Below are 26280 nucleotides of genomic sequence, written 5' to 3' on the forward strand. Positions count from 1 at the left end.
CAAGAAAAAGTAAAGACTGAGATTTGCAATATTTCTGATGCTTCCTAAGTTGAGGCCCACACTCACCTTTCGCTTTCTAAATTTGGATTTCAAATTCCTAAACGCCACATTCACTTCTAGTCTTCTCATACTTCTTTGGCCTCCGGAACCACTAAACTAAATTTTTAGGATATGGGATTTGAACCACGAACCTTTCCAAGATTGATTGATGTCATTCCTTTTGACAAATGATCATAGAATCTAAAAGTTTATTATTATATAATCAATTGCTATTATTATGACATAGCAATAGAATTCCATCGGTTATAGCTCCTAATCAGTTACTCAAATTATCCTATCATTGATTGAAGGTTTCACCGATTATCACTTATATCTTTAAATATTAGAAAAGAAATCACTAAAGTCCTATTTAAGGTGAAAATTTGAATTTGGTAATTATAGTGTTTAAAATCAATGATATTAGTGATATTAGTGATATAACTTAGGTAGATATCAGTGGGGATGGCAAAAGAACCCGTGGGGTCGAGTCCATGCATCGAGTCAGAAAATCCCCAATTTAACCTGGGATGGGGTAAAACCGAAAACTCTTTTCGGTCCCCTGATCCCCTCCCCGTTCCCGCCTCAAAATTTATATTTTTTTAACTATATATATATATATTTATTTATTTAGCCCAACCCATATTTTGTCTACTTTTACTTTATACTTTTTGTCCAAAAACTAAAGCCCAAAACTTAAGACATTGGTTGTTGTATAAGACATTGGTTGTTGTATAAGACATTTAAATATTTTTACTATTCGACTTATTTAATATGTGAACTTGTAGAATTTGACTTTTGGATTTGTGAATGTATAGGATTGTAGAATTTGACTTATGGATTTGTGAGATTGTGAATTGATAGATTTTGACTCATGGAATTTGTGAGCTTGGGAATGTTAGAATTTGTTTATTTGTTTAATGGATTTGTGTCTATTAAATTTTGTTTACTATTAAATTTTGTTTATTTTCTATGACTCAATTTTTTTAAAAAAAATAAATTATATGAGATTTAAAAGAAAAAGATATAACAATTTAAAATGGGGAATCCCTACGAAGAATTAATAGGGGAATCCCAACAGGGAATTAAAGAAAAAACCAGGAATGGGTCCCCGCGAGGACCGGTTTCCCCAACGCTGATGGGGAAATGCCCCACAGGGTTAGGGACAGGAAACCCTTCTCGCCCCGCCCCAAGCCCCAGCCCAGCCCCGTTGCCAATCCTAGATATCACTAATATCACTGATATATTCGTATATCAGTTATATAACTTAGGTACATATCAGTGATATCAATGTTATCAGTGATATGACTTCGGTAGATATCAGTGATATCCGTGTATTGGTGATATCAATTATCAATGATATCAATGATATAACTGATCGATCAAATGCGTATGAGCGATAAAAATAAGGATATGTGAGGTCTAAGTGCAAGCATACAGTATCAATGAAGTAATAATCTTCGAGTATTCCAAATATCAAATCCCACTGGACTAGGTCTACTTTTAATTTATTTATGATCATGAATCAATGAAATCGAGGTAACCAAAGGAGAGTTTACACTGTGTAGGTGAGAAACTAACTTAAAAATAGTAAATGATAATGGTCGAAGATGGGTAAATAATGACTCAACCTTTCGAATGATATACTTTAAGTAATGCGGCTGCATCATACCTAGATAGTAAATTACACATGAACAGAAAACTACTCCTATTTGGTCTTGTGTCAAGTTCTTATGAGGTCCTAGCAGCTAATACCTAATGTTTCTATGGTTAGCTGGATCTTAGATTAATTCGAGTTCAGTTTCTTTATCCTATGGTGCCTCTTATTTCTAAAGTAACATGACAATCCTACTTCTAGGCTCTTAATCTCATATCTCTTTGTGACATCCGTTTATACCCTAATCTTCTCAACATTAGAACTCCACTAGACCATTAAATTAAATGGCCAGTTTAACTTACCGACTTTACTTTTAAATTCAATAAAGAGAATGTGTAAAACAATGAAGTGCAACATTACTTAAGCCATAACAACCTTGGAGTAAATAAGGATAGGTCGAATTTTAAACCCCCGACCTTCCTTTCACTTGTACGTCGAACTTTGAACCCTCGACCTTGCCCTTCCTAACATTATTATTGAGTCTGTTTAATTATCATTCCGGAGAACTTCCTCTATCAAAAGATCGTATTTCTAAATTTTCATAAGGTCCCCCTGGAATTCCTTCCAAAGCTTGTTGAATAATTTTTACGGATTCTTGTCATCTCAGCAAGTTTGACTAAATAACGAGCTAATGAATCTCCTTCTTTTTGCCACTAAACTTCCCAATCAAATTTGAGAGCGAGACTATGAGAGTGAGCGAGATTATGAGAGAGAGCGAGAGTTTGAGAGAGCAAGAGCGAGATTTTGAGCATGAGCAAGTGCGAGAGCGAGAGCGAAATAGCGAGATTTTGATAGAGAGCGAGAATACCGTACAAATTTCTCCTTTTTTTCCTTTTTAATTATTACACATTCCACCTTCTTCTTTCTAATCCTTTTTTTTTTAATTTTTCATTTTATAAAAACAATTTCTAAAAATATTTTATTATTTTATTTAAACTCTAAAAAGAATAAATTAAAAAAATTAATAACTCATAAAAATAAAAAAAAATGTAAATTAAATATCTCATTTATATAAAAATAATTACAAAACTCAATGTGTCCCTCAAGGCGACGTCGTCGATTTCGAGTTGGTTGTCGTCGTCAACTTCGAACTTGAGGTTGCTCGAGTTCTTCTTGATGTTGCTCTAGTACCTCTGTAGGTGCTTCATAATATAAATATTCATTATGCTCTCCACGACCCCGACCATGTCTATGAAGATGAAGGACTATCCATCTGATCATATATCGAACCAAATTCTGGCATCATCGTCATCGGACTAACATAATTAGTTTAACTCTACTGACTGCGTCATAGGAGCAACTCTTCCACATTATGTGCAACCTCATCAAACTCATCCTCTCCCGAACAGGTCTTCTACGTCTAGGAGCTGGTAGGAACAATAGTATATCGTACATATAATGAATTTTCCATATAGCTTTGGTTGTCATACATATAGCAAGAACCTGGTTCGGATCATTCGTAACCTCACAGAGTCTACTGTTATTCGATCTCTTTGAATTCTAAAACAATTAAACAATATTTAAAATAAATTTAAATTAAAAAAAATAATAATATTCATTCATTTACCAGATGACCCATAGCTGCTCCCGGACGAGTGACATAGGACCTTGTGATATTATATATCAATGATATATTCTGGAGTGACATCTTGTCAAACTGTTCAAGAGAAACCTCAACTGCAATAAACCTTGCATGATATGTCATCGCATACAAATGTGCAACTTTTTTGACCAATCTCCAGTCCTTAGGTCAATATCTTTGCATACGCGGTCAGTATTACAAGCGATGGGACATCCTGCTGAAAACCGAATTCGTCACTCACTGGCAGGAAGATGCCATTCACCAATGTGAAAACATATGAGAGGACTCATCGTCCGCCATATGTTTTGACCATTCGTACAAAAATTAGGCAAAGTATGCACAATAATTTTGTACGGCTCCCAAATAACCTAAACACAAAATATTATATTAGAGAATATAAAGATAAATACAATAAAATGTGAATAAATAATCAATTAGGTTTAGTATATGTACTTTCAGGTTGAAGCAATAAATCAAACATGTATCTATACTGTTGACTACATGTGTGGTTTCCAAGCACACAAATTTTGTCTCTCCACCTAATTTTTAAATTGATAATTTAGAATTTAAATTAACTAGATCAGTGATATAAAAATTAAATTGAATTAAACAACATTACGAAGAAATCGTAGCTCGTCCAACTAACTGAGCGTCATTACATGATGTAGCTGTGGAGCATGTTGGGAAAATCATCGCCTTAAGTGCCTAGCATAGTTGCCAAAAGTATGAGAGCCACTATCTCTCTCGAACCTCAGGTCTTGTTACTTTGCATATATCGTATCGACATGCAAGCATGCTTCACCCCACGAATACTACCCGCATCATAGAGGTTAGCAACAGTGGCAGAACATCAAGTAACAAATGATTAATTTATCTGAAAACAGACTTCACCCATCATTTGTAGTATATTGCTCGCGCATATCTTATGACGGTTTCCTCGTCTCACTCATCGTGAGCTCACGAATTGTGTTCCTAACCAATATTAAACTTATGGTGACACTTTCGGTCCGTCCAACCATTTGCTGGGTTGTTCACTGCTGCAATTATACCAGCATTCGGATATGAAATTAACACACCTCTTTCGTGTGTTACATTTTCTCGCAGGTGTTCATATCTTAGTGATCAAAAGCCATCATACCGCAGTACTGTTCACGTAACAAGTGGAAGCGATTCGATATTTCATGCTCGCATTTTATGGCCGTTTTGCTCACAGTTTTAACATGAATACTGAAGATTTTATTGAGACTACTACATAATTGTCAACATAGTGATGAATGTTACTCTCCTCAATTTCAACCTGTACGCATTGAAGATTATTATATCAGCAACCCTAATATTCTATTTACATCTGATCCATCGTTGTTGAGAAAACTGGTAGACCTGAAAAGTTCACAGTTACACAACGAGATGGATTACAAACCAGTCATCGACAACGATGTGGATTTTGTAACCAGTTAGGACATAATCGAAGGTCCTTCGTTACTAAGACGGGCTCCAATATGTTAGGGATTGAATAATAAATAATTTTTTTTATTATATATTCATTTATTGTATCAATTTTTTTATTATAATTTATAGTATACAATTTTTTTTAATAATCTACTGTATATCAATTTTTTTTTTTTTTTTGTAATCAATAAGTACATTATAATATATCTAATTATTCAATTTATAGATATAAAATTAATACATTCAATTTATTTGTCTAAGTATTATTCGAATATAGTATAATAATCTAATTATATTCAATTTGTTGTATAATGATTATATCAATTATAGTTATAATAATCTAATATATCAAATTTGTTGTCAATGATTATTCAATTATAGTTATTCATAAATCTAAATATTCAATTATAGTTATCGATTATTATATAGATGATTATTAGTCTTTTTCCTTTATATTATCTATGGAAAGTTCAATAAAGCGAAGACTCTCGCCTCTCAAGATCTCGCTCTTTCCTAAGATCTCGCCTCTCCTAAGATCTCCTCTCTCAATCCGTTCTCTCTAATGTAAACCCCGAATTTTCACTTTTTATATGAATTCAATAATTTTGTTATTGGAGGGCATTTTTAATTTTGGATTTGAAGTATAAGTGGGGAAATTAATGTTGACGTGAAAATTATTGAATTTTGAAATTCAATTTGAAAATTAATGACAGGAATTAATTTCTTTTTGAAAAGGAAAAGAAAAGAAATATAAAAGTGGATAAGGAAAAGATTTAGTATAATTATATTTTCTTTTGTTATTATTATTATTATTATTTTAAATAAAAAGACAGAAATCCATCCCATCTCTCACGCGAGCCGCTCCTCACTACCAAAAATTCCTTCCCCGCCTCCTCGTACTCAGATCGGATCTCCCGCTCTGATGCACTCGCCGCTTCCCCGTATCGTGCTCACCAGCACCGCACCACACCTACAGACGTCGTCCTAGTGCTCGATCCTCGCCGTCGAGCCAGTCGAAGTGCGCCATCGATTCCTTCCAGTTCACTGCGCTCCTCGTGCACGAACTAGGTCACCGCGATCGCCCTACTCGTTCCGCTGCATCGCCAGTTTGCTCCTCTAACTGCTGCCTGTGTCGTTATCATCCAACGACCTCTTCATCTAAACACTACCCAGCCACCAGCCCTGCTGCATCGATTGCTGCTGGTTCTGTGTTGGGTAAGTGTTTTGGCATATCGTAATTTTAGGGTTACCCACTTGATTTTGGTTTGGATTTTAATTTACCCATTATGTTGGATGCTAGATTTGTATTTGGAGGAGAATTTGTGTACTGTCCAACGGCTGTTGAAGTTTCTTCTTCGTGAGGTTTTGGTAAGTTTCAAGCTTTGGTAACCCATTGCTGATTGGTTTGGTGTTGAGCCTTTTGTGTTAGTGAGGTTGTCGTTGGATTCAAAGAACATATTTGGGCTAAGATTATTGAAGTTATTTTGAGATTGTTGGAATTTAAGACCTAACCATTATTATTGAATTTGTTTAGATTGTAACTTTTGCTTGGGAGTTTTGGAACTACTTTTGAACTAAGCACATTTTCGGTTGATTCAAGTCTTCCAAAGGTTGTTAAGAAGATTAATTGTGTGGACTAAAATTGTGACCAAATTTGAGGTAAGTAATCTTACTACTGGAATCGCTTTTGTGCCAAGCGATACACTGTAGATTTAACATTGAGAATCCTAGCAGAATTTCTTTGAATAATTTGATTTTTTGAGGTTGAATGACTGCTTATGAAGGATATATGAGCATGTAGTAAATATCGGAATATGATTACGTATGAGCTTAATTTGGATTTTTATGAGTTATATTAAATGATGATTGAGCATGACTCTTAAATTATGAGTAAGTACACTCCTATTGGAATGCCTTAAAGCTAAATGAGCATTAGACATTTGTTGACCTATATAGTTATGCAATTTATTATGAGAATGTGTAGACTGTATGATATATTACGAAATCCCGAATACTGCATTGTTTACATGATTTAGTGCATGAAAGTGATGTGCTACAGTTGATTCATTTAAATCTAGATTAAATATGTATGTTGAGGTTAATTAACATGAGGTTGATGATGAGGAGATTTTAGAGGATTTAAGATTAGGTGAATGTTATATGTAATATGAAGTTAGATAAAATCTCCTTTCCTTTCCATACTATGTGACTGCATGAAAGTAATGCACGTCCAAGGGCGCTAGTACATGAAAGAGATGTACTATGTTTGGTGTGTATGAAAGTGATACATACCTTAAGGGTACTAGGGTGTACGAAAGAGGTACATACTCAGTGGATTTTGTGTATACGAAAGAGGCGTATGCCTAACCATGTGTACGAAAGAGGTACGCATCCCTACATTTATAGAGAGGGTCTGGGGTGTACGAAAGAGGTACATACTCAGTGGATTATGTGTATACGAAAGAGGTGTATACATAATTAGATGTACAAAAGAGGTACATACTTAGTAGGTTAGGTGTATACAAAAGAGGTGTATACTTAACTAGGTGTATGAAAGAGGTACACCTTCAGTGGGTTGTGTGTATACGAAAGAGGTGTATACGTAACCATGTGTACAAAAGAGGTATACATTAAGTGAGTTTATGTGTATACGAAAGAGGTGTATGCATAACCATGCGTATGTAATAGATTGTGTTTCCTTCGGGATTCACCAGAGGTTGTGGGTCCTACAGGACTTACTAGAGGTAGTGGACATACTCAACTACAATAGGATAGAAATAAGTTTTTCATGTATATATGTGTTCCCTGAGGACTAGAGCAGTTTATATGTTCCACTAGGGATAGGAATCTAGAGTACATAGATGTCTAGCCTGACCCCAGTAGTGGGGTTACTTACTGAGTATTTCATACTCATTCTTTCTTATGTTGATGTTTCAGGTAAGAGTAGAGATGCACCGGCGATGGCGCAGTGGAATTCATGATTGAGCCACTGGGACTAGTTTTTACGCTTCCACATCATGAAATTTAGAATCCTTATTTTACCCTTAATTTCTAGTTTTACTGTTTGAAACTTATTATGAAGGATTGTTACTTTTATATTTTAATAGTCTTTACGAATTATGGGTACCCTATTATTGTTTTAAAAATTGCATATAATTAATTGCTTTTGACTTTCTCTTGTCTATTTAGCATTTATTTCAACATTACTGAGCGTCGTTTCAAATCCTATGCATGTATTTATTTTAGTAACGGTCTAACCTAAGTCCTAGGGGGTCGGGTCGTTACACCTAAGATCTCGCTCTCTCACTCTCACTCTCGCTCTCTCCTAAGATCGCTCTCTTTGTTATTGTTGTTATTTTTCCATTAATGATTACTAGCTTTCATTTCTTCTGGAACAATCACAAACACTTTTTTTGTTCGTAGACAAAGCTAATTTGGAATTGTCTTTCATTCCAAGGCATAACTTGTATCCATGTGCTTCATATTCGCCTAGAGTTCGCTCCCAGAAATATAACCATCACCACCCCCTCATGTCAATCCCACAAGCCTCTGTCTAATTCGAAATGATAACAAAATGCATAGGTTGTTAGAAGCAGTTCGAGTACACAGATACATATAGTATACCATCTCATTACTTTATTTCCTCTATGAGGGAAAAAGAAAAGTAATAAACCTGCAATCTCGAGGGTGGTTTTGTGTCGAAACTTCAACCTTCGACAACCTAACGAGATTCGCGAGATTTCCCTTTGTCGAAGGTTGAAGTTTCGGCCTATATTGTTTCCAATTTTTTCTTTGTTCGTCGAGTTCTCAACGTTCGACCTCCACATTAGTCGAGTTCTCAACATTCAACCTCTAGCCTCGAACTCCCAAAACAACAATATTTCTCTAATAAGTTTTGAAAACAACAATATTAATATTAAAGGTCCGTCATTTGTGTATAGGAAAGGTATTACCACCCTCACAATACTCATTTAGAAAACTGTGGCAAATTTAAATCTTGAATTGAAAATATTTTTTATTTTTTAAAAAAGTAATGTCTTACTTTATCCCCCATTATTCCAATATTTTAAATAAGAGAAATTCTTATATATAGAAAAATTCTAAAATTATTTAACTTTATAGCAAAATGTTTCAAAAGTGAATTCTTATAAATAGAAAAATCCTAAAAATATTTACACTTTATAGTAAAAAGTTCCAAAAGTGCTTTCATTTTTGGAACTTTTAGAACTTTTTGTTATAAAGTGTAAATATTTTTAAATACTTTTTATATTCTTTGAAATAATGATTCCATGACATAAGTTGAAAAAAAGTTCATCAATTGAGCTATGTTAAAATTGAGGAAAACTTCCTCACTAAAAAATGTGAGAAATTATTACAATTTCTCAAAATTCGTCATAGGATAGCTTTTTAATAAAATATTTCTTTTTAAAATATTATTTTAATTAAATTTGTTTTATCTTGGATTCAAAATCTCAGATTTCCCAAGATTATGAGTTCTCATCTTGAAAATCTAGAAAATCGGTCTCCGAAATATTTTAGAATCCTTCATTGAAAATTTTAAAGAAACATCATTGAAACAAAATTTTAAAAGAAAAAATTAGGACATTTTTTTTAACAAAACTCAAACGATTAAATGTTAAAGATTTTAAAATAAACTTAAAAGTCTTGAAATGAATAGAGAAATATTACCAAACAAGTTAACATCAATTTAATACGGAAATTTATATGGACAAAATACACAATTTAATCATGTATTTAAAGCGACAAACAAATAAACAATAATATTTACAAGAATATTAGAAGTTTAACTAAATATATCGGAAGTCGATCTCGGATTTTCAAACAATCGATTTTCTCAACTCAAGATTCTAGAAAATCGGACTCTCAAATATTTCTAGAATCCATTATCGTATAGTTTTTTACGGAAGTGAATATGAATAGAAAAATATTAACAAAATTCAAATAACTATTGTCAAGAATATATTAAGTTGCCCACGAAGAGAATAATAAAATAGATATGCATAAAAATAAAAAATAAGCAAATCCTAAAAACACAATAAACAATACTATAATTAAAATGAATTAAGTAAATCAAATCAAAATGCTAATTATATAGATAAATAGATAATTCTTTCATGTTAAAATGCAAAAATATAAATAAAACAGAAAATAAAGATAAATATAAAAAATAAACAAAATTTAACGATAAACTAACAATTAAAAAATAGTAAATAAACAGAAAATAATAATAATAACCAATTTTTTTTATAAAAAAAAAGTTATTTTCTTTAAAAAAAAATAATAATAACAAGGTGGGTTGGTAGCCCACTGAAATAGGCGTTAGTGGCTCGCAACACATAAAAAAATTGAATTTTATTTATATATATATATTTTTTAATTAAATGATCTTTTTTTGTTTTTTTTTTCCCTTTTTCAATCTAATTTGTTTTTCTTTTTAATTCGGTTCCTTGTCGTTACAATCATCAGAGACAAAATACAAGGAAGAGAATGTTAGAGGGAGGGAGATTTAGATCGATCTATCAAATAATTTGGTTTGAAATTTGTCTCTCCATGTGTATATAAAATGTGTTTTTTTCCTAATTTCAATTTTTTTGTTCCAAAAAGATGCTAGTTTGTAAAATTCTAACATAACCTACAACTTCATTTCATAAAATATATTAACTTTAGATCACGTTTACTCCCAGAAAATGTAATCAACCAATCGTAATATGAAAAGTGGGGTCATTTAAATACGTTCTTAGAAAACTAGCTAACAATTTTTGTAAATTATGAATAATAAAAAAAAAATCTATTATGATGATAGCAATTTTCATTACGTAGTAGTAAACATCCTTAATGTAATAGTGAAACTATAAATGAAAAATATAATACAACCTAAATAGTCGTTTCTAAAAATGCAGGACTTGACGTCAGGACCAAGAAATATTTTGAAAGTACATCAACAAAGAAAGCCAAAATAGATGTTTTATGGACATTTTGAAAGTTATGACCAACTTAGTACTAAATTCTTTTTTAATAATTAGGCAATCTGGTAGTTCTACTTCTACCTCATTAGTTAATTATTTACAAAGCAAAACTCGTGTATACACATAAGAATGGTACCACAAGAATACTGAAAATTTTCTCATAAATGATCACCATAAAGATACAAAAAACATCAAAGTTCACTTGCGCCTAGTTCTTCATTTAACAGTGAATTTTGTGGAAGATTTTCTGGTAAAAAGATAAGAAAGAGACTTGAAATTCACTAAAATTGGTAGAGTTGGTCATTCAATGATTTTCCAGCCATGGAAGAAGTACATGAATGAAATCTCTGACCATCCAGATATGATATATGAAGAATACAACAAGGCACCAAGTAACATGACACCAAAACCCAGAACCCATTTCCTTAAATTTCACAAGCTCAGGATAATAATAACATGATGGTAGATGTAATTAAACAGAATGCAAAACAGTACAAAAAACTTGAAGTTACATGATGAGAGACTGGAAACCACATAAACAAGAGCCAGACCTACACCTTGTCTCCATCTGATGCCAAAACCACAACCATATATTACAACACCAAATATACATCATCACCAAACCAACCATAAAACCATTACATTATGCAACATGTATAGCCTCAGCATATGCACCTATCCTTTTCCTTATCTCTTCTGGATTTGCACCCACAAGCTTGTCAATCTGAGTACCATTTTTCATCACCAAGAAAGTTGGCATTGCCTTTATCTCCAGTTTAGCAGCCACTTCCTAACATGAGAAAATGGATATCACAAAGAAGATATGTTTTAATACTCTCTCTTGGCTATTGATCAGAGACATAAATTATCGATATCATTATCATACCATCAGTTATTTTTATAGCATGATTCTCCTTTTTCGAAGGTCTTTGATGATTATCAATGCTACTCAGAGTAGAAGTTCACTGAAATGAGCATGATTGACACGCCCAACTGCTTGCTTGTCTATCTCTTAAAGCCTATGTTGGAAAGCTGCTATTTCATAATCAGAATCTAGGGACTGGAAACTAATAACCATATGCCCTACCAGTGTTTTAAAAAGCACGCAAGCAAGGTGCTTTGTTCCATAAAGCTTCACTCAGGAGTCGGGCACATGCTAAAGTGCACGACTGAAACCTTTTTTGCAAAGCCAGCACCTTAGCCTCTTTTCCTATATTTCCATTTAACTATCTAAGGTTATGAATGAAAAGGAAGAAAAGCGACATCAATTATCATTGAAAAGAAGTTGCTGATATAGTCTAATACTCTGTTTAACACCTTCACCTGCAATAAATGAGTAGATTTCTCTATTTTTCACTCGTTTTTTCTCCACTGACTTCCTCTTTCTAAACTCTGTTGGCTTCACCTTATAATCATTTGAATTGTAGAATCAAACCAACAACAAATGACCACCTATATGGTTAGTTATTAAACCAAATAATCTTAAGATACAATGACTTGTTTGCATTACTTAGAAAAGAAATTTGAAAGCATGGAGTCTGAAAAGCAGATAAGTTCCTAGTAATGACATATTTATCATAATTTTGGACATTTGGGCATGTTTGAGTGATTTTGAAGAAACATACATTCAATCAATCAAATATGATTTTCATACCATCAAAATTGATTTTGACCAATTAAAAGCATGTTATGGAGTGATTTAATCATTTTAATCCTTTAAAAATCACTCCCAAACATGACTTGTTACCTTAACCTCATCAACATCGACAGAGAGAAACAGAACATCTGGGTAGTTAAATGCCAGTTCTTCAAAGAATGGATTCATGGCAACCGAAGGCATACACCAAGAAGCAGTGAAGTGCACAACAACCTAGAAAAAAAATCACATAGACAAATGAAAACTTGGAACTTCCATCTTAGTTAATTAGAACGACTAGTAAACCAATTTCACCTCAAAATAGAGCAAATCTTTCATTATACCTCATAACCATTTCATCCAATCTGCACTATTCCTCAATTTCGATACAAACAAGAGAATAAAATTACTTTTCCAGTAGAAAAACTTCATGGGGGCTGCCCTCAGTTCATTGGCTTTGAAATAAGAAGGCAGATTAAAACGAGAAATCATTCATAATTCCATCAAATATTTTCGCAAATGAGCAAAGAACACATTCGAAAATTATTCCAAAAAAAAAAAAAAAAAAAGATGTTCACAGCAAAGGAAGTGAGCTTCAAAAAGAGTACATACAAGAGAATCTTGATGAGTGGCCTTGGTCAAGTAGAAATTCCACGATTCCATTGATTCAATATTCACAACCCTAATCTGTCGCCACTGTTCTTGTTGCCCTTCCATCTCCACTTCAGCAACCCAGAATCTTGCCGAGTCCTTCAGCGATTGATAATGGGAATTTCGCTGTAATCCAAATGTTTGCGGGATCGATTAGAGGAGATAAAGGGTTGCTATGATTTTGGGTAGGAATCGGACCCCACTTCTTGATTTTATCTTATCCAAATTGTTTGATTTGATTTGATTTCGATTTGATTCTTCACTAGCTTCTTATGCAAGTTTTGAAATAGTAGCAAAAGATCTTCTTCCCCCTTGCATCATTCTCCACAAGTTTGTCTGGATTTCGTTATCGTTCTTTTGACTAATAATTAGCCCTTACTGGTTTCCAAAGTTTATCCTTTTCTGTACGGTTTGCATATAGGCTGTCGTGTCCCTTCTTCTTCTTCGCTTTTTACAAATGAAGGAAATCAAACTTTAGTCAATTATCACCATATTTGGCTGTCATGTTGCTTTCCTAAATTACTATAATTGTCATTTGAAGTGAATGAATTAATTTCTTTTTTTTTTTTTTCCTTCTAATTTTACTGTTGAAAATAGGGTTATTAACCTAGAAGCGTTAATGTAATTGTGTAAACCCCTAGGGTTTTCTACTATCTATTTATACAATGTGTCCCTATGTATTCGGTGTATCATATTAAAAAGAATAAGAAAAAGTCTCTATATTGTGATTTTTCTCCCTGTACTAGAGTTTCCATATAACTGTATTGTTATTCTCTTCCCTACTTTTATTTTTAACATGGTATCAGAGCTTAGGGACGAAACCCTAGCCGTTATGGAAGAGAACCAACTACAGTCGTCTTCTGCTAATGAATCTTCGAGTTTTGACATGAAAACTACTATTCGAGCGGCTATGAAGGAGTGTTTCAAGCAGCCCTACCGGAGTTACTTTCTGCCGTCCAGTTACAGTTGACGGAGAGTCCCTGTTAGTGAGAGCCGCCACACCAAACAGAAGCGTCGATCGAGCTCCTCCACGCATAACCCAGCCGAACCCGTGAAGGACAGACAGATCGCACACATCCGGTCGCAATCGGGTTATTCCGTGCTGAACCCAGGCAAACCCTCGAAGGTCAGACAGATCCACGCCGTCGCAGCCCTCTAGACCTTCGCAGACTTCCGCTCTAGTGGGTTTCGCGCCGACCTACTCTTCCATGACAGGTCCGTCCGTTTTGCAAGGAGTGGCGCCGAACACAACTTTTGCAGATCCGGTCCGCTCATTTTCTGCCCTAGGTATGTTCGACCAACGACGAGCCGGCGACCATCTCGAGCAGTCCAACCGGCTGGGGTCTTCACATATGTCGGCGACCTCCTTCTAGCCGGCGACCTCCTTCCAGCTGACAGTGGCGGCCCCGTTTCCAGCCGCTTTTAGTTTGACCCATTACCCAGACGATGTGAGACAACGGTTGGCTTATCTGCAACAACAAATTTCAGATTTGGATACGATGTTTAGTGCATATCCCCATCTAGTTCAACCAGTTTATTCAGAGAATCCAGTAAACTCGTTCCCTGTTTTGCCAAATGTTTCTTATTTATCTGATTCGATGGATTTCTTGTCGGAGAAAAGTTAATGACCAGAATTATTTCTCCTGGTCCCAATAAATCTGAATGACCTTGGAAAGGTGTCACAAGTTTGGGTACTTGACAGGGAAAATTCCAAAGCCAGCTCCAGGCGATCCACAAGAACAAATCTGGAAAGGAGAAGACTCGCTGTAACGTTCTGTTTTGGTGAATAGTATGGAACCTCAAATAGGAAGACCACTACTATATGTTGCAACCGCCAAGGATATTTGGGAGGCAGCACAAGATTTATACTCAAAAAGACAAAATGCCTCTCGACTATATACGCTCCACAAAAAGGTCCATGAATGCAAACAAAGATCCATGGATGTTACTTCTTATTTTAACAAACTATCGATGTTGTGGCAAGAGATAGACCTGTGTCGAGAGATTGTCAAGAACTGTGCACAAGTGGGGCCCAATACTTGAAAATTAAAGAGGCAAACCGTGTTTACATGTTCTTGGCTAGATTAAATCCTAATTTGATGGTATCCGTAGTCGAATATTGGGCCAGCGCCTGACTCTTTCACTTAGAGAAGTCTACTCTGAAATACGGCTGGAAGAGGATCAGTCGTGCATCATGAATAATCCTATTCCTACAACTGATGCAACCGCCTTCGTCGCAAAGTCATCCAATGCTAATGGTGATAAAAAAAAAAAAAAAAAAAAAAAAAAAAAAAAAAAAAACCCACCTGTGTGTGAACATTGTAAGAAGCCCTGGCACACAAAGGACCAGTGTTGGAAATTGAACGGGAAACCTTCAAACAGCAGGTGACGACAATCTCATGACTGGTCATGCCCTGGTAAGTGACTCAGCAGATGAACATACTTAGAAACAGTCTTCCGTTGATAGTAAGAACAACTTAAGTACGGTTGGGGTGAGTGCTATTGCACAGTCAGGTAATTTCCCTTCATTTGGTCTTATTAGTATAAATAGTAAAAAAACCATGGATTTTGGACTCAGGGGCCACAGATCATCTTACGAGTTCTTCAGAATTGTTTATGTCATATAACCCAAGTGCTGGAAATGAGCGTATTCACATTGCATATGGGTCTTTTGCCCCTATTGCGGGGAAAGACCATATCTCCCCATTTGACGGTTTAATTTTGTGTGATACTTTACATGTGTCTAAAATCACTTATAATCTGTTATCTATCAGCAAAATTACAAAGGATTTGAAGTGTAAGGCAATTTTCTCTCAGGATTCCGTTTTGTTTCAGGATCTGAAATCGGGGATGACGATTGGCACTGCCCGGCACAATAGGGGACTCTACTTCCTTTCTAAAGAAGCTTCCTCTAGAGATGATCATCAAACTGGGTTTATGTCGTTAAATTTTTCTGTTTGTGAAAATGACTTTATGTTGTGGCATTTCTGTTTAGGACATCCGAATTTTCAATATATGAAGTATTTGTTTCCGCATTTATTTCGCAATGTTAATACTTCTTCTTTAAATTGTGATGTGTGTATTCGTGCCAAGCAAAGTCGTGTTTCTTTTCAATACCAACCTTACAAACCCTTGAGTCCTTTTTCCCTTATTCATAGTGATGTATGGGGCCCCTTGCCGGTTACTACTTCCACTGGAAAACAGTGGTTTGTCACATTTATAGACGATCACACCCATCTTACATGGGTCTTTCTCCTCACTGACAAATCTTAAGTATCATCTATTTTCCAACAATTTTATACAACTTCCGAAACTCAGTTCAAAACAAAGATTGGAATTTTACGAAGTGATAATGGGCGAGAATTCTTCAATGCCTCTTTCAAGGATTTTCTTGTTTCTAAGGGTATTGTCCACCAGAGCTCATGTGCGTACACTCCGCAACAAAATGGAGTTGCTGAGTGAAAAAATTGTCATCTGGTTGAAGTAGCCCGGTCTCTTATGTTATCTGCCACTCTTTCGTCATACCTGTGAGGGGATGCAGTTCTCACTGCTACCCATCTCATTAATCGGATGCCCTCTCGTATTCTTCGTCTTCATATTCCTTTAGAACTGTTTAAAGAGTCTTTCCTAACCACTCGGTTAATCTCCAATGTTCCTCTTCAGGTTTTTGGTTATGTTGCCTTTGTTCACTCCTATGGTCCAAACCGCACAAAATTTACTCCTTGTGCTCAGAAGTGTGTATTTGTTGGATATCCACTCCATCAACGTGGATATAAGTGCTATCACCTGTCATCTCATAAGTAATATGTCTCCATGGATGTCACCTTCCTCGAGGATCAGCCGTTTTTCCCTGTTAGTCATCTTTAATGGGAGAACATGAATGAAGAGACTAACTAGTCATCTTATGCTATTCCCTTAGAGTTAGCTTCCATTCAAACCTTGTCTAAACTTAGTTTTGAGCATGACAGTCTGGTCCTTCCTACCAACCATGTAGGCGGGTGTGATCGTCTATAAATGTGACAAACCACTGTTTTCTAGTGGAAGTAGTAACCGGCGAGGGGCCTCATACATCACTATAAACAAGGGAAAAAGAAATCAAGGGTTTGTAAGGCTGGGACCAGAAAGAAACACGACTTTTCTTGGCATGAATACACACATCACAATTTAAAGAAGAAGTATTAACATTGCGAAATAAATGCGGAAACAAATACTTCATATATTGAAAATTCAAATGTCCTAAACGGAAATGTCACAACATAAATTCATTTTCAGAAACAGAAAAAATTTAACGACATAAACCTAGTTTGATGATCATCTCTAGAGGAAAGCTTTTCCAGAAAGGAAGTAGAGTCCTCTATCGTGCCAGGCAGTACCAATCGTCATCCCCGATTTCAGATCCTGAAACAAAACGAAATCTAGTGAGAAAATTGCCTTGCACTTCAAATCCCTTATAACTTTACTGACAGACAACAGATTATAAGTGATTTTAGGCACATGTAAAGTATCACGCAAAATTAAACTGTCAAATGGGGAGATATGGCCTTTCCCCGCAATAGGGGCAAAAGACCCATCTACAATGCGAATACGCTCATTTCCAACACTTAGATTATATGACATAAACAATTCTGAAGAACTCGTAAGATGATCTATGGCCCCTGAGTCCACAATCCATGGTTTTTTACCATTTATACTAATAAGACCAAACAAAGGGAAATTACCTGACTGTGCAATAGCACTCACCCCGATCGTATTTAAGTTGTTCTTACTATCAACGGAAGACTGTTTCTGAGTATGTTCATCTGCTGAGTTACTTACCAGGGCAACCAGTATTAGATGTGTCATGAGATTTTCGTCGCCTACTGTTTGGAGGTTTCCCGTGCAATTTCCAACACTGGTTCTTTGTGTGCTAGAGCTTCTTACAATGTTCACACACAGGTGGGGGTTTTTTTTATCACCATCAGTACTGGACAACTTTGCGATGAAGGCGGTTGCATCAGTTGTAGGAATGGGATTATTCATGGTGCACAATCGATCCTCTTCCAGCTGTATTTCAGAGCAGACTTCTCTGAGTGAAGGAGTCGAACGCTGGCCCAATATCTGACTACGGACACCATCAAATTTAGGATTTAATCTAGCCAAGAACACGTAAACACAGTCTGCTTCTTCGATTTTCAAGTATTAGGCCCCATCTTGTGCATAGTTCTAGACAATCTCTCGACACAGGTCTATCTCTTACCACAGCATCGATAGTTTGTTAAAATAAGAAATAACTGTTAAGGTTGATGTCCTAAAGTCTCGTGTTCTGTAGTTTGTAAACAGTATATATGAACACCTGTGATTGTTAATATATGATATTTACTTCACATCATGTTGTTTTGCTCGGTTATTTGTTTTATTTGCTTTACCACAAACCAATAAACATAAAATCCCTGGTTATCTGTATGTGACTCAAACATGTATGTGGTGACATACAAGTGGATCATGTCTTGAATGATAACCAAAATGGTCTGTAGTATATGGATATATGAGGGAAACCTTATCCTGGTAATGCTACGGACGTGGCCCGCTTTGTGGAATGGTCACAAGTGTTGTGACTTGCCACAGATGATCTGATCCTGATCATTCGTGTTGGGAACATGCGAATGGGGCGTCCTATACAAAAGTTTGTATAAAACCTGACTACGAAGTGTCAATGTCTCGTTATATAACACCGTTCATGACAGAGACTTCACTTCACTAGGATGACCATAGGTACATGACCTCAATCCTGAGTGAGTTGGGAACTCCTGCCATAGAGGGCGGTTCTTGAATTGTATGGGTGTGAGTGGCCAAGTCGCCGATTCAAACCTACCATTTTGGAAGATTTGTCTGATTTAGGAACTGGGGAACTCAACTACACAAGATAGAATTCACTCCTTCCCCGAGGCAGGGTAAGTAGATAGATGGCTCCCTTAAGGTTGATTCTGGGGCTTGAACGATGTTGGCGCCATACACCTTCTCTTGGCCCGAGAGGTGTTCACACATAGTTGGACTATGTTGTATTGTTCATTAGAGAAATCAGTGGTACTTAAGGAGTGAGATGTAACTACAGGGGCAAACGGTAAATTCGCCAGCTGTACTTACATGCATCTATGAAGGGTCATTGTACTCATGATTGGTTATATCCAATGGACACAAAAATATATCTTGGGTAAGAAGAGTTCAGCTGTTGGTTCTAAATTGAATCACTGACAGAAACGGATGGTGAATCTCGTGGCTAAAGAGTTAATCAGCCTATTCACGTACCATTGGAGCATCGAGCCATAGGTCCTTTAAGTCACCTGGGTAGCTTGGATAAAGTCGAGAACTAGTGTTTGGGTTAATTTGAAATGTTCAAATTGACAAGAGAAAGTTCAATTATATATGATATAATGGACTGGTTTTAATTATATGTGATATAATTGGCTAAATATATGAGATATATTATTTTAGAGGAAATTAGATATAAATATGATTTATATCAAGTAGAAGAAAAATACTATAGTAGATATATGATATCAAACTATAGGATATAAATATAATATGATTATATTTATTAATTAAAATTAATTGATTAATTATTTAATAATTAACCAATTAATTCACATTTGAACGTGGGAAGATAGGGCCGCGAAGGTTAAGGTAACCGACGGGTTAAAGTTTGAAAATCGTTTTCATTTTAGAGAGATAATTCAGTCGTGCATTTTGATAGCCCGCACCCGAAAAAGAATTCGTGAAAGAGCGATCGCGAGAGCCTATACGATAGAATCTCATTCGTCTAAATGATCGTCTAGTTCTTGCGTTCTCTAAAAAATCGTATATCTCTTTCCTAAACGATCGTTCAGTTTATCCTAAACGATCATGTAGCTCTACTATACGATAAGCGCCTCCGCTATACGATAGTAGAGTTCTTCTCGCCCGCGCTAATGTCTACACGAAGTCTTCTCCTCCGTCCTCTACCAAACTCATCAGAGCCCACTCTTTGGATTTTTTATGCTGAGGATACTCAGGTTTCCCTTATGGTGGTGTTGTCCCCGCGGCCTTGTTCGTGTATGTTCAAATCGTGCAGTAACAGTCGACAAACTCGCTGGGTGCTGGTAGATCGGTGGGAAGTTTTTCCATTGTTGTGGGTTTACACATACGAAGACAGTCTTCCTCTAGTATGAACCCTTTTTCTCTATGTTTTATTGTATTCTGAGCATGCCGTTGATGAGTTTAATATGCATAACTGTTAGTATGGAATGTATATCATTTATGTTTCGGTCACTGTGAAATCGAAGCGATCTAAGCCCGCTCATGAAACTCTCGGTATGAGATCTTTCAGTAACATCCATAGATCCTTGTTTGCATTCATAGATGTTGACTCACTTTTAGATAGCTAAGGATGTATGATGCTCATGATGATGCGATACTACTTCTGAATATGCGTTAATTATGGATGTTCATGTAGTATGTCATGAGCTGTCACAAGTTTCCTTACGATGGAACCAGGTGTAATTCCACCGCAAGTTTCTCGGTGTGATTCGAGGTCGAACATGGGGACTGGTTTACGTTATTGTGGTACGTTCATGATATATGCGACCAGGTTTTCAATCTTTAAAAGTGTGTGTGTCCAGGTATATAAATTGCAATAAAATAAAGTAAAGCAGTAAAGATGCGATAATAAAATAAAAATACAGTAAACCTAAGCTAGATGATACAAGATGCTGGGGTCAAGGCTGGCTGTGAAAGTTGTGCAAAGACGTGGAATGCGGTGGCAAGTCTTATGAATAGAATAGAAAGAGAAAGACAAATAATATAAACAACGCAAGTTCTTAATCACATTGAAGCTACAAATACTGTTCCGCTCTTCTCTTGGCGTACAGCTCTCAGTGATCGGCCGCGCTCCCACATGTCTGTGGTAAAACAAAGACTAACGTAATGAACGCAAGGTTGCTTCCATGTCTGGAAGTACTACTCGCTTTAGTTAACGTATTCTTCTAGCCCTCTCTCGATAGATCAGAATGGCATCTTCACTTCTGCTCTCACAGGTGAAGATGTCGTCAAGCATGCCTTAGCTAAACGCATTTTATATCTTTAACATAAATTAAGTACTTGGTTAATTCATATTGCTTATCAGGGCATTAAGAAAACATCATGAAGAAAGTGATTGTCGGGTGAACGGAAATAGACAAAAATGGTAAATGTAAGCTATTGAAACATTTATTATCTCTATTAAGTGTTTGATACATGGTATGTGAATGAAGAGATAAAGAACAGTGAAGTACAACGATGAAAGAGATAGACAGAAACAAACAAGTGCCAATGTCTTGGCACTGATTCGATGAAGATCCACTTGCCGGATAGGATGGTTTTGATGGGCGGGATGGTTTGAGCAGGACACTTCCTTCTTCAGGCTTGCTCCACCGGTACAGAGATCTTTGCACAGAGCTTTCAATCGGGTGTTTGGCAGATTAGATCTGAGATTCACCTCTCGGCCTTATATCGTCTTCTTCCCGAATTTTGTCTCTTACGCACTCAGCTCAGCCTTTTCTCTCAACAATTTTGCAGCACTTACCCATATCCAGTAGCATATTTTTTTCTCTGAAATATCAACGGAGTTATTTATAGGTGCAGATCTTTGACTCCGGCCTTGTGGTCCCCACTTGATCGTTATGGTAATTTCGAAGATGGAGGGATATTATTCCTTCTGTTATTCAATCAGGCCGTCAATTCTGCACAATCGTTAGTTGTACACGTGTCTCAATCCTCTGCTTTTACGTTGCTCAGCTGCATCTTCCGATCATGGGTTCGCATGCAGTGTTGTTTTTATTACCACATGCAGTTGAAACACAGCTCTGGATTGACTGTCACATTGCACCGTCATTGCGGTAATCGTCCTCTTCATTGTTGATTGACGGGCACATTGTGACAGAGATGTGTTGATTAGTTTCTCATGAGCCTTTAGCGCAAGCAATGACTTGGTCTCCTGCAAAACAGAGTAAAATTCGGCTTGTCTTCCATCTTTATGGTGTTAGTGGGTATAATTGCGATCATTTATAATTATTGTAATACTAGGCTAATTTTCATACAATCGGTGCATATTTGCTAACTTTTGGCCACAATATCTAGATATGGTGGCATAAATAACTTGTAATTCTATAAGTTATCAATGGACCTGTTTGTGGAGTGTATACAGTCGAGAGGAATTCTGTCTTTTTTAGTATAAATCTTATGTTGATTAGTTTCCTATTTGAGGTTCCATATAGTAATGGTTTTCCTATTTGAGGTTCCATACTATTCACCAAAACAGAACGTAACAGCGAGTCTTCTCCTTTCCAGATTCGTTCTTATGGATCGCTTGGAGCTGACTTTGGAATTTACCCTGTTAAGTACCCAAACTTGTGACGCTCTTCCAAGGCCATTCAGATTTATTGGGACCAGGAGAAATAATTCTGGCCATTTAACTTTTCTCCTACAAGAAATCCTGTAGAATTGCCCATCGAACCAGATAAATAAGAAATATTTTGGCAAAACAGGAAACAAGTTTACCGGATTCTCTAAATAAACTGATTGAACCGGATGGGGATTTGCGCAAACATCGTATCTAAATCTGAAATCTGTTGTTGCAGATAAGCCAACCGTTGTCTCACATCGTCTGGGTAATGGGTCGAACTACAAGCGGCTGGAAACAGAGCCTTCATTGTCGACTAGAAGAAGGCGCCGACATATGTGAAAACCCTAGTCGGCTGGACTGCTCGAGATGGCCACCGACTCGTCACTAGTCGAACATACCTAGGGAAAAAACGAACGAACTGGATCTGCAAAAGTTACTATAGGAAGAATCTCAGGAAGGAAGCAGTGTCACCTGTTGAACCAGAACTGCCGGCTCCAGTGCATGAGTCAGACCCGCCATCAAGTCCAGGTACGTATATTCCTGAAATTAAGGATGTTGATGTATTTATGGAAACTGATGAATGCAGGCAAGCCAAAGGAGAAGGAAGCAGTAATAGTGAAAGAGTAACAGAAGGGGAAACTGCAGAGAATGAAATGATTCTTGTTAATGATGATGTGGAGGATACTACTGAAGTTTCTGATACACAGATAGTCGATCATGGTGAGGAGCCTAGAGAGTTGAAAGAACGTGATGCATCGCTTGATCTTCCTATAGCTCTGAGGAAAGGCACTCGTTCATGTACTAAATACTCTATACATAGTTACATGACGTATAGTAATCTGGCATCCGAGTTCAAAGCATTCACTACTAGTTTGGACACTGAGGTGGTTCCAAATGACATAAGTGTTGCAATGAAAAAACTAGAATGGCGGTCTGCTGTTATGGAATAAATGAGAGCTCTCAAGAAGAATGGAACTTGGGAACAGGTGGCTTTGCCTGAAGGGCACAAGACAGTTAGATGTAAATGAGTGTTTACTATAAAATACAAGTCAGATGGGACGATTAACCGGTATAAGACTAGACTCGTTGCAAGAGGCTTTACTCAGACCTATAAAGTAGATTATTCTGAAACTTTTTCTCCTGTGGCTAAACTTAACACTATCCAAGTACTCTTGTTAGTTGCTGTAAATAAAGATTGGTCCCTACACCAACTTGATGTTAAAAATGCTTTTTTGAATGAGGAACTTGAAGAGAAAGTCTATATAAGTCTCCCTCCTAGGTTCGAGAGTCAATTCAAAAACAAGGTGTGTAGATTGAGGAAGTCGTTATACGGATTGAAACAGTTTCCAAAGGCCTGGTTTGACAGGTTCACACTTTTGTGAAAACACAGGGGTATGTTCAAGGGCATTCTGATCATACTCATTTTATAAAAAGATCGACATCAGGGAAGATAGTTGTTCTTATTGTCTACATTGATGACATTGTTTTATCTGAGGATGATGATGCAGAGATCATAAGGCTCAAAACAGATATGGCCCGAGAATTTGAAATTAAAGACCTCGGGAAGCTAAGATACTTTCTGCGAATGGTAGTGGCTCGCTCAAAAGAAGGTATATCAGTCTCTCAACGAAAATATACTCTGTACTTACTAAAGGAAACATGTATGACTAGGTGTAAACCTGTTGACACACCAATAAAGTACAATGCGAAGCTCAGTGATAAGAATGATAGAACTTATGTTAATAAAGAAAGGTATCAACAGTTGGTCGGGAAGTTGATCTACTTATCCCACACAAGACCAGATATTTCGTATGCAGTAGGTGTTGTCAGTCAGTTTATGCAAGCTCCATGTGAGGATCATATGACAGCAGTTAAACGTATCCTTCGGTACCTGAAAGGAACTCCTGGCAAAGGTCTAATGTTCAGAAAGATGATAAACGATCTATTGAAGCCAACACTGATTCTGACTGGGCAGGATCTGTTGTTGATAGAAAATCGACATCTGGGTACTGTACGTTTGTCTGGGGTAATCTAGTTATCTGAAGAAGTAAGAAACAAGGAGTTATTGCTAGAAGTAGTGTTGAGGCTGAATATAGGGCCATGAGTCTGGGGATTTGTGAAGAAATTTGGTTGAAGAAAGTGTTATCAATTCTCCAGCAAGATAATGAGCTTCCAATGAAATTGTTTTGTGACAATAAAGCTGCCATCAGTATTACAAATAACCCGGTTCAACATGATAGAACTAAACACGTAGAGATAGATAGATATTTCATTAAGGAGAAGTTGGACAATGGAAACATATGCATCCCTTATATTCCTTCAAATCAACAAGTTGCTGATGTTCTTACAAAAGGGTTACTGAGACAAAGATTTGATTATTGTGTAAGCAAGTTGGGCTTTATCGATATTTATGCTCCAACTTGAGGGGGAGTGTTGAAAATAGGGTTATTAACCTAGGGGCGTTTATGTAATTGTATAGACCCCTAGGGTTTCCTACTGTCTATTTATACGGCGTGTCCCTATGTATTCAGTGTATCAAATTAAAAAGAATAAGAAAAAGTCTCTATATCGTGGTTTTTCTCCCTGTACTAGAGTTTCCACGTAACTGTGTTGTTATTCTCTTCCCTACTTTTATTTTTAACACTTACTATAGTTTAGTTGGACATACTAATACTCTTATTTTTTAAAAAAATAAAGATTAATTTTACTGTTTTATCTATTGAAGAGCCAAAAAATAGCAAAACTCAACTGACTTTCAATATGTAAAATCAACCTTGAGTTCAGAGGTTTCTTCTCAACCCACATATTGAAAAAGAAAAAAAAAATAATTAAAGAAGTCGGAAGAAATTGACACAAAAAGAAGAGAGACGATCTCTTAATAAGAAGTTAACTTCTATTAAAAAGAAAAAGTCAAATTAACTTTTATTAAAAAAGTAAAAAAGATTGACATTTTTTAGAGAAATCTTTTCACTCTCTCCATAAATATTTACTCAAAGAGAAAATACTCACTCCTTTTTTTTTTTACTCTAAGATTGTCTAACCCTCTAGTTTTGCTTAGCTAATATATGGGGCCACACCTCTTATTTATAGATATGAGATCTTTGAGCTCGAGCAAAATGATCTCTTTAGGTTTTTATTGAATTCTACAAATATTCTAGATATTTCAAAGATTGTCGTTATCTAAAGGAGTTCTCTCTAAAGAAATCATAAGATATTTCTAGATCTTTTCTTTTGAGATATTTATTTACATACTTCAACATAATTTTAGAAAAAATCTAATTTACACATTAATGTCATTGTAAATACTTCAAAAACCTTCTAGATTAGTTCGTGTTACTCTCTATTTCAACATAAACCTCGAGATTAGAAGTTCAATTTTTAAATCCACATTGTTTTTTTATGGTAGTTTAAACAATTAATTATAAAAATAGAATTAACTTTTTTCCTCTTTCATTAAATTAGTGTTTTTCAAATTAAGTTTTCATCAATTTCACTTTCTTTTTTGTTACATAGGTGGAGAATCAAATCTCTACCTTTGAAGTTAATGTATAATCTTTATGCTAGTTAAATTACGCTCATGTTTGGCATGATTAATTTCATATTAAAGATCCATTCTCATTAGTATGATAAATGTTTGATGGAGTTCAATCTTCAAATAGTAATTCAAAGTCTACTTATATTTTAAAATCATGTTGCTAAGTTCTAAAATTAAATATATATTTTTTATTCAACGTCCCAATATTATATAATTTCAGCAATTTGTCTCCGAGTTCATAATAGAATATTAAAAATGGATTCAGAATTTTCTTTCTTTCTAATTTTATAAGACAAACAAAGAGTACTACTTCAGAATCAAGGATTAGAATTAGAAATATGAGAGATATTTAT

General features: G+C 35.8%; 1 protein-coding gene across 1 annotated transcript; it reads right to left on the reverse strand.

Annotated features, from left to right (window-relative positions):
• Positions 1 to 11109: 11109 nt before the first annotated feature.
• Positions 11110 to 13332, reverse strand: LOC120083568 (thioredoxin-like protein CXXS1). Its single transcript, XM_039039388.1, has 3 exons — positions 12960 to 13332; positions 12459 to 12581; positions 11110 to 11501 (listed from the first exon to the last, which is right to left on the reverse strand). Exons 1-3 carry the CDS (start codon positions 13062 to 13064, stop codon positions 11355 to 11357), a joined length of 375 nt encoding a protein of 124 aa, XP_038895316.1. The 5' UTR covers positions 13065 to 13332; the 3' UTR covers positions 11110 to 11354.
• Between the last annotated feature and the right edge of the window lie 12948 nt (positions 13333 to 26280).

The sequence above is a fragment of the Benincasa hispida genome, chromosome 8 (genome assembly GCF_009727055.1).
Source record: "Benincasa hispida cultivar B227 chromosome 8, ASM972705v1, whole genome shotgun sequence".
Taxonomy (NCBI): domain Eukaryota; kingdom Viridiplantae; phylum Streptophyta; class Magnoliopsida; order Cucurbitales; family Cucurbitaceae; genus Benincasa; species Benincasa hispida.

Bases quoted from the DNA above. Each gene is read 5' to 3' on its own strand.
- LOC120083568 (XM_039039388.1), bottom strand. From the start codon at position 13,064: ATGGAAGGGCAACAAGAACAGTGGCGACAGATTAGGGTTGTGAATATT. The intron at 12,582-12,959 runs GTATGTACTCTT...TTTTTTTTCTAG, and splicing joins CCACTCATCAAGATTCTCTT to GTTGTTGTGCACTTCACTGC. The intron at 11,502-12,458 runs GTAACAAGTCAT...TTCTCATGTTAG, and splicing joins TCGATGTTGATGAGGTTAAG to GAAGTGGCTGCTAAACTGGA.